We start from the raw sequence: 15087 nt of genomic DNA on the forward strand, positions 1-15087 counted from the left end.
TTATTTTGCATATGGTGAACCATCTTGGAGGTCATAAAGCGAGGCCTCTGTCCTCTGGTGCAGCAGCTGGGTTTACACAGTATTTCCAGATTGTTTATTTTGGCCCAGAGCCAGGGCGACATCGTTTTTCCATTATGCTCGTTTGACAGATGAAGAGGGGTGGGGAGGGAGACTTCACGGGGCAGGTCTGTGATTTCCTTGTTATTTACGTTAGAGGGACTTTTAAGAGTTCTGAAGATTATGAACCAGTCCAAATATAATGTCAGTATGGCAAAGCTCGAAAGAGCCACTGCTTTTGCAAAAATCTGCGTCGTGGGCAGTAAAGCAATATCCATGGATGACCTCAGCTTGTGGCCCTATTGGGTGCATAGCTTGTCACTGTTCAATCTTGCATACAGACAGGTTGCTGGTAAGTGATATTTAGCATTACATTTAAAAAGTTAAGGGCTTTCCTAGTGGCTCAGATGGTAAAGAATCCACCTGCCATTGCAGAAGAACTGGATTCAACCTCTGTGCTGGGAAGAGTCCCTGGAAAAGAGAATGGCTACGGTCCATGGGGTCACACAGAGTCAAACATGACTGAGTGACTAACACACAAACATGCAAAAAAGTTAAGTTCTCAGCGTTTGCTCGGCAGTGCCCTGGGAGAACAATGAAGGAACCTAGCCTGCTTGCCTTCGACGGGCAGGCATCCTGTGCAGACAGGAGCACTTCGTGCTGAATGGAGCCTTTCCAAGGTCACTGTGGAAGTTGTCCTTTGCAGTCCTTTCCCTGAGGATACTCCCAATGGGCTGGTCTGAAGTTCTTCCCCCAGAGAGCGTGCAAGACTAGCCAAAGAGCCACAGTTTAAATTATGTTCACAGCAAGCCCTTTGCACTTGGGTCAAGTGCATGTGATCGGAATGAATGTTTTTCTTCTCAAGGAAACATTTTCTTTTGCTTTTGGAGAACTAGCAATTAAAAAGTACCCCAAATGATGACAAATTAAGTAATTGAACAACATTAATATAGAAAAATTAGGTCACAAAGATGTTTTATTGCCCCAACAGTGTTTAGATTTTTTTTAACGAATGACTGTAAATAATACATGTGACATAAACTCATTAGCCACAAGGTCATGGTGTGTATTATATGTTTCTGCATAGGTATTAATGTTTGTAGTAAAAGTCCCTTAGTGCAACATTTCTTATTCAGTCGCTAAGTCATGTTTGACTCTTTCAACCCCATAGACTACAGCACGCCAGGCTTCCCTGTCCTTCACTATCTCCCGGAGTTTGCTCAGATTCATGTCCACTGAGTTGGTGATGCCATCCAATCATCTCATCCTCTGTCATCCCCTTCTCCTGCCTTCAATCTTGAGATGACATCCAACCATCTCATCCTCTGTCATCCTCTTCTCTTCCTGTCTTCAGTCTTTCTTCACATCAGGTGGCCAAAGTATTGGAGCTTCAGCTTCAGCATCAGTCTGTCCAATGATACTCAGGGTTGATTTCCTTTAGGAGTGACTGGTTTGATATCCTTGCTATCCAAGTATCTGAGCAAACTCTGGGAGATAATGAAGGACAGAAAAGCCTGGCGTGCTGCAGTACATGCTGTCACAGAGTTGGACACGACTTAGCAACTGACCACCAACAATGAAATGATCTGTCACCATAACACAGCGTTCTCCAATGGAGTGGCTCAGAAAAGCAAATAATGCTGCCTTTCCTGAAGGACCTGTGAGCCTAACCTCCCCTATCAGCCTACCCTAGAGAAATTTGATTTCTAGACATGGAAAGTTTGCTCAGGCAGGACCTTCCACTAAGGAAAGAATTTAGCAAAAAAAAAAAAAAATATGTACAGTCAACACCAAAAGTTGCCCTTCGCATTAATCCTGTCTTACAGATGGATTTAACATACAGGTTTCAAATCAACAAACCTTTATTGAGGGTCGTTATGTGCCAGGCATGGAGCTGGGCACTGGGGATCTAAAAATGAAAAAGACACAGTCTCTTTCAGTCTGAAAACATTTTTGCTGGCTTGCAGGTTTTTCACCAGATCCTCCCAGACTTACCAAAGCATTCCCCTTGACTTAGAACACTCAAGCCCTTCTTTTCAACCGATGTCCTTAATGCCAGAATACACACAGGGCAAGGAGAAGTGGGTGGTTATAGATTTCCACTCAATTTGGAAATTAACAGCCAGTGATGAAGCAAAAAGGTGCTAGACTGGGAATTAGAATGCTCGATTTCTAGTTTCAGGACAGTCACTTATGCAACCCCAAACCAGTCCTGTGACCTCTCATGTCTTCAGGTTAAATGGATTGTTGTGACGATAGAGTGAAAACATGCTAATCCACAGAGCTCTGTGCAGATGAAGGGGATGCTATTTTGATGGGTTGGGGAAAGAATGCGGGGGAAGGCTGGTTTTTGAGCTGTTTATGCCACTTTTTATAAAGCTTTAATAATGCAGCAAGCTGACACAACTCAGCAGTCTTCCAACCGACCTTATTGTATAGGCTGGGTTTTTTTTGTCTCTGCCGACATTGGATGATCAACTGCAGAATTTTCTGTTATTGGGGGTTGGCAGTGTAGAAAGGGTCCCCATTCAGAGCCACTTCTCAGTGAGAAGCGAGAAACTTGGGAGCCTGGAAGAGTTTGTCCTCACACAGTCCTGACTCTATGGCTGACTTTGGACATGTCTGTAAGGGAAAAAAAACCATCCTTCGTTTGCTATTCAAATAAAGAGATCAGAAGTTGTTTTCTGTTTGCTTGCTTGTTTGCCCTTCTGATCATTTCACACCTCAAAGCCAGTGCCTACTTTGAGGAAATTTTCAGCAATTATTATGATTTAATGGGTCTTCTTTGGCCAATCCCTGAAGGTAAATAAGAAAAGTGAAAAAAAAAATTAAAAGTCAGCTGAAACCACAGCTTTCCTTTGCCAAAATGTATTTATTAATTAAAGGACAGGGGCAAAAAAACATGCCATAGCCAGCACTGTTATTCCCAAAAGGCAACTGAACCACAAAGCTAAGCACTGGAATTTATAGACTCCAGTGGGAGCTGAAAAACCCCAGATGTGAGCGTAGACCCGGCATTCATGGGTCTCTTGAGGATTTTCTAAGAAGCACGCTCAGATACTGCCTTTGTCTCCACTTGGCTGTCTCTGCACCTCACAGACACAGTCAGCCTTCTTCAGGCCGGACTCCATCCTCTTCCTTCTGTTGGTTTCTTTCTTTCACTCCAGGAGCCTGAGTGGAGGGCGCTGTGTTTCCCCAGGTGCGGAGCTATGAAAGTACAAGGACTGAGGGGGTACCAGCCGTCTCCAGACATCCTCAGCGTAACAGGCTCCGTTAGGAGAGCAGCTAGGTGGAACTGGTGGGTGTGTGAAGACAACAAATCCAGGGAAATTTCTCTTTGAAGTTTCAAGGTGGCTCGGGGGCCTCCTAAAAGTTTTCCATCTTTTGGAAACATACACATGTGCGCGCGCAGAGAGATGTACCCTATACGTTCAGGCTGGCGCACATAGCCGATCTACATGATCGAATCCTTATAGTAGTTATGAAAGACCCAACTCAGGGCTTCCCTGGTGGTCCCGTGGTTAAGACTCTGCGATTCCACTGCAGGGGATGAAAGTTTGATCCCTGGCCCGGGAAACTAAGATCCTGCATACTGCATGGCACAGCCAAAACATTTTTAAATAAAAACTTAAAAAACAAAACCAAAGTTACTGCACTTGAAAAAGATTGCTTCTTTAAAAAAAAAAAAGAAGAAGAAGAAGAAGACCCAACTCCATGTGGAGTACTTAAGACAAGCTCACTGGGCTTGGTCCCTCTACTAGGGGGTTCTGACCAAGGTGAGGAAACACTGATGCTATGAAACCAATCAGAGGAACGCCCTGTCTGCCCCCATGGTGAGCAGGCCCACGAGCTTATACTGTGAGCTCCGTCGAACCATAAGAAACATGAAGGGTTAAGAGTTTGGGCTCAGCAGTCAGACTGTCTCAGGCCCAACTTGCAGCTTCTCCACTTACCAGCTGTGTGACCTTGAGCCAAGGTACCAAATTCCAATGTCACATCTGTAAAATGATGATAATAAGAGAGCCTGCCTCACTTTGGAAAGATTAAATGCATGCTAGATAACTTAGCAGTCCTTGCACTGAAAAAGCACTCAGAAATGCCTAAAGATGATAATGATGATAAAGTCACATTCACCACTGGTAACTCCTATGCCTGGTACAGAAAACTCATTCCATAAATGCAGAAAGTAAGGAGCAAGGGTGACATAAATACACAAATGAGGACAGGATACACAAATGAGCTCAAACTAGAGCCTTAATTTGGACACAAAGCACTTGCTTCCTAGGTTTCTGTAACTCAGAATTTCAAAACCTTTTAATTGGAAGCCTAAAATTCAAATTTCTGTAGCAGCCAGGCAGGTAACATAAAAGAATGAACTGGCGTTTAGAGTCTGAGACAAAACGGAGAGCTGTGACCTCCAGCAGTGAGGGGTAGCCCTGCTCAGCTCCAGAAGAATATCGCCTCACTTTGAGAGAAGCCAGAAATCCAGACTTCCTTGTGAAATAGACCAAATCTTAAAACAACTAAGTCGATTTCTTTTAAAAAAAAAAATTACCCTCAGGTCAAATAACACATAGCCCGCCAGTCAGATCTCAGACTGCCCGCTTGCCTCCCCTGCCTTAATGGAAGCTGCTCTGTATTTGAGTCTTCTTTTGAAATGTTCGCCAGGGGACCCATGAGACGTGAGCTCCTCAACGTCATCTCTGGGGTCCTGCTTCTCAAAAGATCCACGTGGAGTTAGTTCTCCACTTCTTGATGGTTATGTTCGACAGTATATACCCACCTAACAAGGGCTGCCTCACTCCCCAAAGGATGCTGATAATAAGTATGGATTTTTAAAGCATGATTGTTTTCTGGCTGAAATAACAACAGTCTCCAAAAATTCCTAACAACTTCCTCTAGTACTGCTATTACGGCAATCTGGAGAGAGGCTGATTCCATAGTTCACGTAGCTTTGTTTTGTTTGGAGGGAAAGTCTGGCATTTTACAAAAATGTAGAACACTTAGCACTGGAATGACTTTTCCATAGCGCTGATTATTGTAGAGCAAGACACTTAACCATATGTCTTCGAAATGTGATTTTAAAAATTCTCTGCTAACCATAAAAGGCAAACTGCCCTCTAGTCTTTCCAAATGAAGGTGATAATTTTCTGCAGGCTCACAAAAGCTGCATGGGTTACAGCCCAGTACTTAGGGGAAACCTCATCACAAATGAGAGACCTGGGCTCCAATTCAGCTCTGTCGCTTACTCACTAGCCATGACCTTGGGCAAGTCATTTAATTTTCAAGAGCTTCTATTTCCCCATCTGCAAGATAGGGGCCATGACACCCCACAGGCTGATTTGGAATATTAAATAAAATCACATACAGATGGGCATAATCCAAATCCATAAGAGATATTTGCCATCAGTGTTGATTGCATCTGAATCTCTGCTTCTCCTGCGACAAAACAGCACTCCTACTTTTTAATTTTTATTTTTTTTAGCACTCCTATTTCTGACCATGAAATAACCCCCTGGCAATGTCATTTACCTTCCAATTATTTGGCAGCTCTGTGGAAAACAAAAGGACTGAGAAGCCATAACTGTTTCATATAAACTTTAGGTTGTGTGTCCACAGTGGTATGAAAACTAGAGGGTGGAAGACGGAATGAAACTGGTCAGAGAGGAAGAAAGGGAGGAGGGAAGAGGCAGGACCGGAGACCTGGGAGCACTAATATGTAAGGGACAGACAGCCCTGGGCCTGGAGCACTGAAGGAGCAATCAGGAGAGCAGGACCACTGGGGAAATGCTCCTGTAGACGCCACAGGAAGGCAGTTCCGAGATGGCGTGCGTGGCCATAGGTGCTGTGAGGTCATGCTAAGAAGTCCCAGAAGGCCTGAAAGATGCCGCTGAGTTATCAACAAGGAAGCAAGAGCAATTTGACTCCACTGGAGCACTGAGGGGGCAAAAATCAGGTTTTGATGAGTCCTGTCACGTGTACATGTTGAAAATCTGGTGATGACAAATTTAGACAACTGACCTTCCCTGGTGGCTCAGCTGGTAAAGAATCTGCCTGCAATGCAGGAGACCTGGGTTCGATCCTTGGGTCAGGAAGATCCCCGGGACATCCATATTTTCAAATGAAAGAAACCAAGATGATTAGAAAGTGGTGAGACAGCCTTTTTCTGTGCTTCCTTCTGAAAGTAACAGGAAATAAAAGATGAAAAGCAGGTAGATGTTGTGCTCAAAAGACTGTATCACTTACAGGTAGCCCTGAATCCTGATCAAGTTCCATCAGTCCACATCTCACAAAGGGGATGTCAGCTAGTTTAGGTGTAGTCGTCTTGTGTTGACAGTAACACCTGGGATACGATGAAATCTTTCCCAGCGTTGCTGGGAAGCCACTCTTCCCTTCTCGTCCTGGTCTGTTGGTTGAGTTTCTTTCCTTGGGAGCCGCCAGGGTCACCAGGTAACTCAGGAGCTCACCTCCATCCTCTCTAAGCTGGCACATCGCAGACTCTGGCTCATGTGCAACCCCGCTTCTTTTCCAGAGCATAGGAAACTCGGAAACATGACCGTGACGGTGAAGAAGACCGTCCCCTCCGCCGAGGCCGTGCAGATCCTCTACCAGCGAATGAGATATGAGTATGAGTTCTACCACTACGTCAAGGAGCAGTTCCACCTGCTGAAGCGCAAGTTCGGACTCAAGTCTCGGGTCAGCCGCCCGCCGCTGAGACCCCAGTTCTTCATTCCGACCCCACTGGAAACCGAGGAGCCCATTGACGACGAGGAACAAGACGACGAGAAGTGGCTCGAAGATATTTATAAGAGGTGATGCCAGTGCTGTGTTGCCTCCAGTGGCTTAATCTCCCTTTCCAGAAAGTTTGTGTGTGTGTGTGTGTGTTGGGGGAAGAAAAAAATCCTTAAGGGACGAAATGAATGCTTCACAGCATTAAAAAGAACAAACGTTCCCACAGGTTGGGGTCATTGGGAGATGCCCGGTTTTGCGGGCTTTATTTGTTTTAATTTTATTCTGTGTTTTTCTGGCTCCTTGGGTCCTTCCCAGGTACACTAGACGACTCCATCACAAGGCATCTTGTCATAAAAAATAGCTTTTCTTCCCCGAGTATAAATGAGAGAGGAGGGAGAAACAGAGCCTACAGCCCAGGAACTCATCATTTGTCACCTGTAAAAGTATTACCTCAGTGGTTGAAAATGTCCAGACTTGTATATTTCAGTAAAAACGCAAAACCACTGCAGAGACCAGGAAGCCTACTCGAGAAGGCTCTAAGAGGAAATGGTAAGACAGATAAGGACATCAGAAAGGGAGGATGTCCCTGGATAAGTGATTTCTACCCACACGGGTAGAATTCTGCCCCTGGTCCATCTCGGGGGACACTTTCACCCAGAGCAGCACATGTATTGTCTCTGAAAGAGCAAGTCGGCTTCTGCCACACCTTCGATCAGTCCAGAGCCTTGAGTACCTCTCAAGGTCAAAGTGCATGGCAGGCTCCATTGAGACATTCTGTTCACAAGCTCCATTCTGCCAGACTTCAAAGTAGCATAGCCGGGAAAAGAATTTGTTGGCTGTGTAAGGAAGAGCACAGGCAAGACATATCGACTCTGAAGGACATGTGGCCTAGGAAAATGGCATGACTATGTCCTTTCCCCCTGTACGAAACATCTCTCATCGGCATTGTTTTACCTGGAAATCCAGGAACTGATTGTAGCTCTGACACTTGATTCCTGTGGCCTAAGGTCTAAGCCTGACCACAGACAGGGCATGATCTACCAGGCACACCCCTGGCCAGCAGGGTCCCAGGTAGCTGGTACCTTTCACCTTCTGGTCCCTTAAGAGGTACGTGTTTTGGGTGGAAAGTGATGCTGAGTTCTGTGCAAGCAGCAGTCAAACTGAAGTCCACTTATTATGGAAGCAGCTCCCTCCTGAGAAACCCTTACTAGGAGGTCAGTAAGAAAAGCAGGAGTTTCTGGGTAAGAGATTGCTTGGCCAGCTTCATGAGTAAGTGTCCGCCCCCAAAGTGATCTGAGTAGAAGCTGGGCAGTCCCATTCCTTTAAAATATCTCCTCTCCAGCCCATTCCCATCACATGCCCCCTCTGCGTGATGCCTTGGTTCAATCATCAGGAATCTATTTCTTTGGATTTTGAAATGTCTTCATCTGTGACCATCCCCTTCCAAAAACACGTATACTTCTGGGCAGATAATACACAGTCGGCCTACAAGCAGCAGTGAAGGTGGTGGTGGCAGGCAGGATCCTAGGGACAAATTTTGTCTCCTTCAGGTTTTTTCCCCTAGAGCCAGCCCTTCAGGAGCATTAGCAAAGTGTGAGTTGGGAATACTTCACAGTAAATAAGACTCAGACTTTACACAAGCTACACATTTTCTACTTTTCAGAAACCAACAAGTCTCTCTAGAATTTTTTCCTCGTTCACTAAAATTGGACGGTAGCCAAGATATAAAGCAAGTCATTTGGAACCTGTCAAGTGTGCACTAAAGCTACTTTATCATGAGATGTATTGAGAAGGCTCCACCCTGCAGGAGTCCAGTGAAGGCTGGGACCACAGAGGCACAGAGTCCAGCATTTGGCCACTTGTGAGCCTCCCTTCTGTCTCAGAGAACTGGGGCAGGAAAGTGATGCAGGGAAATGTGCTTAGAAGAGGAAATATCCTTTGTCCTGCTTAGAGAGACCAGGGCCCTATTGTTAGGCTTACTTTAAAACTCAACCCAGAGAACAGCTGTCATAGTCAACATAGAGTAAGAGCTATTGCCTGGTACGTTGTGAATCACTTCTTTGAAATTGCCTATAGAGAACAATCCTTAGTTTACACACTGTGCAGTCCCACTATCTGAAAATAAGGTCCGCTGAGTGTTCTCTGCTGTTGTCAGAACATCAGGACAATTGGTCATCTTTAAAAAATGCATCCTCTTAATGCAAGTGCATGTGAGCACTTCTACCTGTGTGTTCAAAAGCAATCATTGTCAGCAGTACTCACTGTACCATCAGAGGCCGACTGATTTACTTACCAGGACTTGATGTAATTTTGCCCAACAAACAGCCTCTGGGCCCTAGAAGTCAAGGCACTTCATCAGTTTATTTGGCACACACGACAACATTTCTCTGGCCCTGAGCCCAACACAGTTTGTACTTCATGAAATATATTGTACATTTTACATAGTTTAATTTAAAAAATACATTTTAAGCTGGTTGATCTTTGACTGCCTTATTTATTATAACCTTTCAGCACATTCCAAGGTTTTAGTTACTCAGGAAGGAGTTAATTAAAATGATTTTATTTTGGTCTGATGGATGTTTTTTAAAAGGAAAATTATTATTATGAACCTTCAGTCTACTTTCCTTGAGTGCCCTAAAAGTGCTTGTAAATCGTTTTGTTTTTGTTTTTTTTTTCAAGAAGAAAGAAAAAATGGTGTTTGACATTGATGGAAATTCAAAAGTATATATGGAACTGAAACATTAGCTTAGCTAAAATAAAAGCAATCTGTGTTTGAGATGAAGTGTTCCTTAACTTATTCATTACCCGTGTAAATAAATGAATATAAATAAGTTGATATTTTTTCCCATTCTGTTGATAGCTGGAAATAAAAGTGCCTGCAGATTCTCACTGCCCCCTCAGCCTGCTTAATGGGCCAAAGCTTCTTCCTTAAGATGTGATTTGGGGAAAGATGCATTGTTAAAAATCTGGAAACACTCCTATAATTAGATTGATGCTTTTGTTGTTATGTGCAGTGGTTGGTTGGGTGTCAGGGTGCTTGGTTGGAATCCTCAGCCTTGACAGGAGGGATCTACGCTGCCGGCCTGTGGTCACGTGGGAAGATAAGGCTTCCCATCTCAGGTAGTCTGATGTGTGCTCTGATCTCTTTCCCGAAACATGTAGCACCTCCACAGCTGGGTGACTCTAACCTCCAGAGGTGAGCGGCTTCTGATCCGCAAATGCTCTCTCTGAGAAGTTTCTCTGGGAGTTACAGAGAGACAGGGAATCTCCATGCTTTCTAGACACTGGACACTCCAGTCCGATTCCACGTGACTGGAACCAGAATCTTGGTACTAAATGAAAGCAAAATCTGTTAGGGTAAAATAAAACATGCTTTACTTCAAGTAAGAATCTGAGAGTCGTAAACAGCGAAGTGATAAGTGGTTACCTTTCTTTATCACTTAATTTGTCTGTAACCCGGTCACGGGCTATTTGAGTGCACTTTAAAGGCAAAAGGACTAAACAAAACTAAGATTCTGTCCCACTCTGGAGCTGCTTGTGTGGTCTGAAGTTCTTTATAAATGGGCTGTTACCTGCAGGCCTATCCAATGAGCTATTTGGCCTCAAATGAATTTTATAGGTAATAGCAGTATTTCTTAAAAGGCAAAATGATGATCCATAGCCATTCAGGAAAAAGATTCACGTCAAAATGGTGAAATTCCCTTCAAGTTAAAATAAAGATTTATTTTACTAAAATAACTTACTTCCATCTGGTAACAAAGAAAATGATTTTTTAAAGTATCTTGAATATCCTGCGAAAGAAAAGGCAAGTTTAAGCTAACACCAGGGTTAAGAATCTGTTAAAAAAAAAAAAAAACCCAACACACACACATGGAGCTTCTTTCACAGCTCGGAAAGCTCACTATGGTGTAAACCAGTGTATTCGTTTGCTAGAGCTGTCATAACAGAGTTCCACAGAATGGCTTAAACAACAGAAATGTATTTTCTCACAATTCTAGAGGCTGGAAATCTGAGCTCAAGATGTTGGCGGGATTGGTTTCTTCTGAGGCCTCGCTCCTTGGCTTACACATGGCCATCTATTCCCTGTCTTCCGTTGGTCTTCACTCCATGTGCCTTCATGTCTATATCCAAATATTCTCTTTTTATAAGGATCCCAGTCTTAATTGGATTAAGGCCCACCCTGACAATCTTGATTTTAATTTGATCCCTTCTATAAAGACTCTATGTCCAAATACTAATCACATTCTAAGGTACTGTGAACCAGGGGTCCACATATGATTTTCATGGGGACACCATTCAGCCCATAACACCCAGATTACAGCAGAAAAGTTAGAGCAGATGAGAGAAGCAAGCCTAAAGAGTCACAGACGCCCCCTGCCCCCCGCAACCCGAGAGCTGCAATGGGGTCCAGCAGTCATCGGGTCCCTCATTTCGCAGATGAGGAAACCAAGATCCAGATGGAAGATGTAAACACATCACAGGCTAACTTTTTCCACTCATATTAGTTTGTTTAACTTTTGAGTATCTACCAAACTAAAACTCTAAAATGGTGAGAGAGCCGGAGTCATCTACTGACCTAGCATCAGTAGAAATAAGGCATATTTAGCCCCACTCGGTGCCTCCTGCCCCCTGAACTCAGCAAGCGAGGTGTCCTCTTTGCTTCTATAGGAGCCACTCTATAGGAGTTGGTGCTGTAGGATCCTCTTCTCCAGATGGAGGCCCTGTTGGTTTCCAAACACTTCAGTTCTTAGAGATCGGTATCAAAATAAATATTTGAAATCTTTCTCTGTACTCAAGGGACCTGCTGTGCGTGCTAAGTTAATTCAGTTGCATCATGTCTGACTCTTTACGACCCCATGGACTGTAGCCCGCCAGACTCCTCTGTCCATGGGGTTCTCCAGGCAAGAATACTGGAGTGGGTCACCATGCTCTCCTTCAGGGAATCTTCCCAACTCAGGGATCGAACCCCCAAGTCTCTTACATCTCCTACACTGGCAGGCGGGTCTTCACCACTAGCGCCACCTGGGAAGCCCACTCAGAGGACACCGTGGTTCTTGTTTCTGGATAAACAGAGTTGGACCACATTTGCCCATCTCAAATTATAGTTTTAGTTTTCTTAAGGGCAAAATGAAAAGTCGTGTTCTGCTTCCTGTAAAGTGTTTCGGATGGACCCATCTCAAAAAATAAAGTCAAATGTGGCTCATAAAACAAGTTGAAGCTGAGTGCAGGCATGCCCCTGGAAAACCAGAACTAGAGGACAACGAGGCCCTGATCACTCACAGGCCTCCTCACTCCCTGACTATTGCACTCTCCCAAGAATTCCTTTCTGGCTAGGGCAGGATTGGCTCACAGCTCAGGCACTGCCAATTCCCAGGGAGCACCCAGGCCCACAGATGTTCATGGGTCACAGAATTGCAAACTGACCACTTGTGCATTTTGGATTTCAACTTGTAAACAGGGGGATTCCCTCTTTTAAAAAAGAAAGAAAGAAAGAAAAAGGAAAAAAAGGAAAGGGAAGAAAAGTCACCAAGCAAAGGAAAAGTGTGAGCTAAGTTTTTCCTTTTCCAATCTTGGCGTGTGGGTGTAGCTATCTTCAATCTGACTCTTGCCAGACACTGTATGCTTTGAGCAGGCATGGAGCAATTTGCCTGACGCTGCACTGCCAGAACATTGAGACTTGACCTGTAACATGCCTCTTCTTCCAGTCCTGAGTGGGGACAGCTGGGCGGACGGGCTGCACCAGACGCAGCCCGCTGGCTGCTGGGTACAGCTCAGAGAAGAGGTGGAGAGCAGGAAGCAGAGCGCTGACTGACCAGGGCAAGCAGCAAATCCCCGAGTTCAAGTCCCAGTTGGTCGATTCCACTGGGTGTTTGAGTAAAGCACTTGACTTCCCCAGGCCTGAAGTCACCCCAGCTGGAAAGCATTAAGAAGAAAACAGGACGTCCCTTGACAACCAAGAGCAGCTTCTGGGATGAACCTTGTCCCACCCTCCACCCCCATATGCTAAGAGACTAAGAATCACAGTCCCTCTGGGGCTGACCAAGGTTTTCTGCCCTAAATGCTGTGTCCCCAGCAAAAGAGAATAGAATTACACATAAGTTCAGGTCTACAAATGCCTTCAGTCCCTCATGTCTTAAGTGCCGTTGCCCAGCATACCAGTAAGTCAATGGAAAGCAGCACTTCTGAGATGTGAATGAAGCCAAAAGGAAGATGTCCATTCTACTGGACATGCATCAGTGTTATTATTCAAGGCAAACCACTCTGTGGATTTCCGTTTTTCTCAACACTCTCTCTGGGAATTTATCTAGCTGTGAGTTATAAAATTCCTCTTTAAGTCACAGTTTCTACTAAATACAGGCTTCCTGTAAATCCTTTAGAGTACCCTGTATTTCTGATCCTGTTAATAAGGAGCTTAAAACCATCCTTGTGTATTAGTACAGGTTGTGTATGAGGAAGGGAAAGATATAGCCCTGAATGCAGAGTTCCAGACAATAGCAAGGAGAGATAAGAAGTCCTTCTTCAATGAACAATGCAAAGTAGAGGAAAACAATAGAATGGGAAAGACTAGAGATCATTTCAAGAAAATTGGAGATATCAAGGGAATATTTCATGCAAGGATGGGCATGATAAAGGACAGAGTGGTAAGGACCTAACAGAGGCAGAAGAGATTAAGAAGAGGTGGCAAGAAGACAGAAGAACTGTACTAAAAAGGTCTTAATGATCCGGATAACCATGATGGTGTAGTCACTCACCTAGAGCCAGACATCCTGGAGTGTGAAGTCAAATGGGCCTTAGGAAGCATTACTACAAACAAAGCTAGTGGAGACGATGGAATTCTACCTGACCTATTTCAAATCCCAAAATACGATGCTGTTAAAGTGCTGCACTCAATATGCCTGCAAATTTGGAAAATTCAGCAGTGGCCACAGGACTGGAAAAGGTCAGTTTTCATTCCAGTCCCAAAGAAAAGTTAATGCCAATGAATGTTCCAACTACCAGACAGTTGTGCTTATTTTGGATGTTAGTGAGGTTATGCTCACAGTCCTTCAAGCTAGACTTCAGCAGGACAGAGAACTTCCAAATGGGTTTAGAAAAGGCATGGGAACCAGAGATCAAATTGCCAACATTTGTTGGATCATAGAGAAAGCAAGGGAATTCCAGAAAAACATGTACTTCTGATTCATTGGATATGCTAAAGTCTTTGACTGTGTGGATCACAACAAACTATGGAAAATTCTTAAAGAGATGGGAGAACCAGGCAACCTTACCTGTCTCCTGAGAAACCTGTATGTGGGTCGAGGCAACAGTTAGAACCTTACATGGAATACAGAGCGGTTCAAAATTGGGAAATGAGTATAAGAAGGCTGTATACTGTCACCCTGCTTACTTAACTTCTATGCAGAATATATCATGTGAAATGCCAGACTGGATGAATCCCAAGCTGGAATCAAGATTGCCAGGAGAAATATCAACAACCTCAGATATGCAGATGATACCACCCTAGTGGCAGAAAGCAAAGAGGAACTAAAGAGCCTCTTGATGAGGTTGAAAGAGGAGAGTGAAAAAGCTGGCTTAAAACTCAACATTCAAAAAACTAAGATCATGGCATCCAGTCCCATTACTTCATGGCAAACAGAAGAGGAAAAAGTGGCAGATTTTATTTTCTTGGGCTCCAAGGAAAAGTTTCAATAAAAACTGAAAACCTGAAAGGATGGGGTACTGTACTTTTTAGAGTCTTGTTTCTCTTTCTCAGAAGTGGCATCACTGTTCTGATGTTGTGGGAGGAATCTGGGAATGATCTTGTGGGCTGGTGATGTGTTCAGCATGGCAAATCTTTCTGAGGATCTGCTTTCCACTACAGAACCGCCACGGGTGGAGACTATAATATGTTGTGCTACTAACGTTTCACAGGCAAAGGAGAGCTATGACACTGACCACAGACTTCCTTACAGCCATCCTTTTTGCCACTTGTGTCTAATGTACTGCTTTCTTTCCTCCTGTGGCCCACTCTCCTATTTGTTCTCTGTCTTTGACTGAAAGTTAATGAAATTCTAGTCCAGTGCATGTTCCCAAAGGATAATTCACAAGCCAGGTGTGTGAGATGTACATGGGAGAAAAGCCCTGTGTTAATTTGTTGAAATGCCAAAGTTCGAAGACTTTCGTCACACAGCACAGTGACATTTTCAGAGCATGCCAAGGGCCTAAAGGAATACTGCAGTTAGAAGAATCAGTTTATTTTATCAAATCCTTCATTTCTCAAAACTAGTTGCTGTGAAACTCTTACTGAGTAAGACTCGG

General features: G+C 44.1%; 1 protein-coding gene across 1 annotated transcript in view; it reads left to right on the plus strand.

Annotated features, from left to right (window-relative positions):
• Positions 1-9625, plus strand: part of UST (uronyl 2-sulfotransferase) — a 303123-nt gene extending 293498 nt beyond the window's left edge. Inside the window, exon 8 of the mRNA XM_043457263.1 lies at positions 6590-9625. Coding sequence (XP_043313198.1) covers positions 6590-6873 — 284 coding nt within the window. The 3' untranslated portion in view covers positions 6874-9625. The remainder of the gene's footprint in view (positions 1-6589) is intronic.
• Positions 9626-15087: the final 5462 nt, after the last annotated feature.

Source organism: Cervus canadensis, chromosome 33, assembly GCF_019320065.1.
Source record: "Cervus canadensis isolate Bull #8, Minnesota chromosome 33, ASM1932006v1, whole genome shotgun sequence".
Lineage (NCBI taxonomy): Eukaryota > Metazoa > Chordata > Mammalia > Artiodactyla > Cervidae > Cervus > Cervus canadensis.